The sequence below is a fragment of the Octopus bimaculoides genome, chromosome 4, assembly GCF_001194135.2.
Source record: "Octopus bimaculoides isolate UCB-OBI-ISO-001 chromosome 4, ASM119413v2, whole genome shotgun sequence".
NCBI lineage: Eukaryota > Metazoa > Mollusca > Cephalopoda > Octopoda > Octopodidae > Octopus > Octopus bimaculoides.
In genome coordinates this window covers 137200081-137201875 of record NC_068984.1, presented here as the reverse complement: position 1 = coordinate 137201875, position 1795 = coordinate 137200081, and the positions used below count along the sequence as shown (strand labels likewise).

Sequence of the window (1795 nt, the reverse complement as noted above, 5' to 3'; positions counted from 1 at the left end):
GTGGATTTGATAGATGGGAAACTCGAAGAAGCGCATCACACACATATATATATATATATATATATATATTTTGAGCGTGGCCGTTGCCAATACCGCCTGACCGGCCTTCGTGCCAGTGGCACGTAAAAAGCACCCACTACACTCTCTGAGTGGTTGGCGTTAGGAAAGGCATCCAGCTGTAGAAACTCTGCTAAATCAGATTGGAGCCTGGTGTAGCCATCTGGTTTCACCAGTCCTCAGTCAAATTGTCCAACCCATGCTAGCATGGAAAGCGGACGTTAAACGACGATGATGATGATATATATATATATATATATATATATATATATATATATGCACACACACACACACACATGACAGGCTTCTCTCCAAGTGAAAATTGTACATATGTATGATTGCAAAGAAATTGTAAATAGTAAACTCACTTGCAGAACTTTTTGATGACTTCAGTACCAATGGACCTGCAGCCAACCATTTGCTGTAGAACTTTGTATTTCTCATTTAGTGGGCCATGGAACGCATCTTTGAAACATATCTGAAATCAAAACATAAAGATACTCATCATCTGCTTTCCATGCTAACAGGGGTTGACTGGGTCTTCACAATCTAATCCAGTTCTTGGAAGAGACCAAATCTTGTTGTAAGTTCTATCTTGGCATACCTGGATAACACCAGCGTAATACAACCACCCAAGACAGTGCACTGATTGCAGTTAATCCTGGTGTGGTGCCTGAACACATTTGGTACCAGGATGCTTTGCAAGATCATAGGTTACCATTGGTCAGGTTTTGTATCTAACCAACGATTCCCTTCAGAAACTGGGATGCATCCTGTTGTATGATTTGTGGGTGCTAGCTCAGACTGTTTGGCCCATGTTTGATTGTCCAAGTTACACCCTGCCTACTGTGTTCTCTTCACTGAGGATCTGGCTGGGTTGATGGCTTATGGTAGTTGACCACAAGCCACATGGTCACAGCAGATGGGAACAATACTCCACAGAGACTGAAGAGCTTAAGTAGTAAGAATCAATTGTCCAGACTAGATTTTCATGTGCTAGAGAACAACAAAAAAAAGAAAGAAAAAAATTGACAGAGTGTCTGTGTGGTAAGTAGCTTGCTTACCAATCACATGGTTCCAGGATCAGTCCCACTGCGTGGAATCTTGGCCAAGTGTCCTGTACTATAGCCTCGGGCCGAGTTATACGCCTTCAATATACTTGAAGGTATATTATGGTTGTATAGCGAAATACAGTGTCTCTACCAGCAATTACTTTGTAGTATAACTCAAAGTGACACAAGACCACAGACAAGATTCATAGGTAATAGGGGCTTAGTTAAGTTAACAACCTCCATTATAATTTATCATACCATACCTTGTATTTTCCAAGCTGATACCCCCAGTACGCACTGGTTTCAAGTTCCATACACTTTGCAATCTCATCATATTCTTTGTGAAGGACAGCCAAGGCATTCCCTACTTTAGCCAGGGCCTGTGAAATGAATAAAAAAAAACACATGGTTAGTCCACGTCACTCTGTAAGGAGCAAAGGGGCCGGTTTCATCAGAAATATAGAAACAGTCCAAAGAAATGAAGACAGAGAAAGAAAATCGCCAACGATATACACGCGGTCACACACACACATCATCATCGTTTAACGTCCGCTTTCCATGCTAGCATGGGTTGGACGATTTGACTGAGGACTGGTGAAACCGGATGGCAACACCAGGCTCCAGTCTGATTTGGCAGAGTTTCTACAGCTGGATGCCCTTCCTAACACATATATATATATATGTGT

The 1795-nt window shown here is 41.9% G+C and overlaps 1 protein-coding gene across 1 annotated transcript in view; it reads right to left on the bottom strand.

The window, feature by feature from the left end:
• Positions 1-1518: 1518 nt before the first annotated feature.
• LOC106868228 (kinetochore-associated protein 1) overlaps positions 1519-1795 on the bottom strand; it is a 44148-nt gene continuing 43871 nt past the window's right edge. Inside the window, exon 39 of the mRNA XM_014913394.2 lies at positions 1519-1533. Coding sequence (XP_014768880.1) covers positions 1519-1533 — 15 coding nt within the window. The remainder of the gene's footprint in view (positions 1534-1795) is intronic.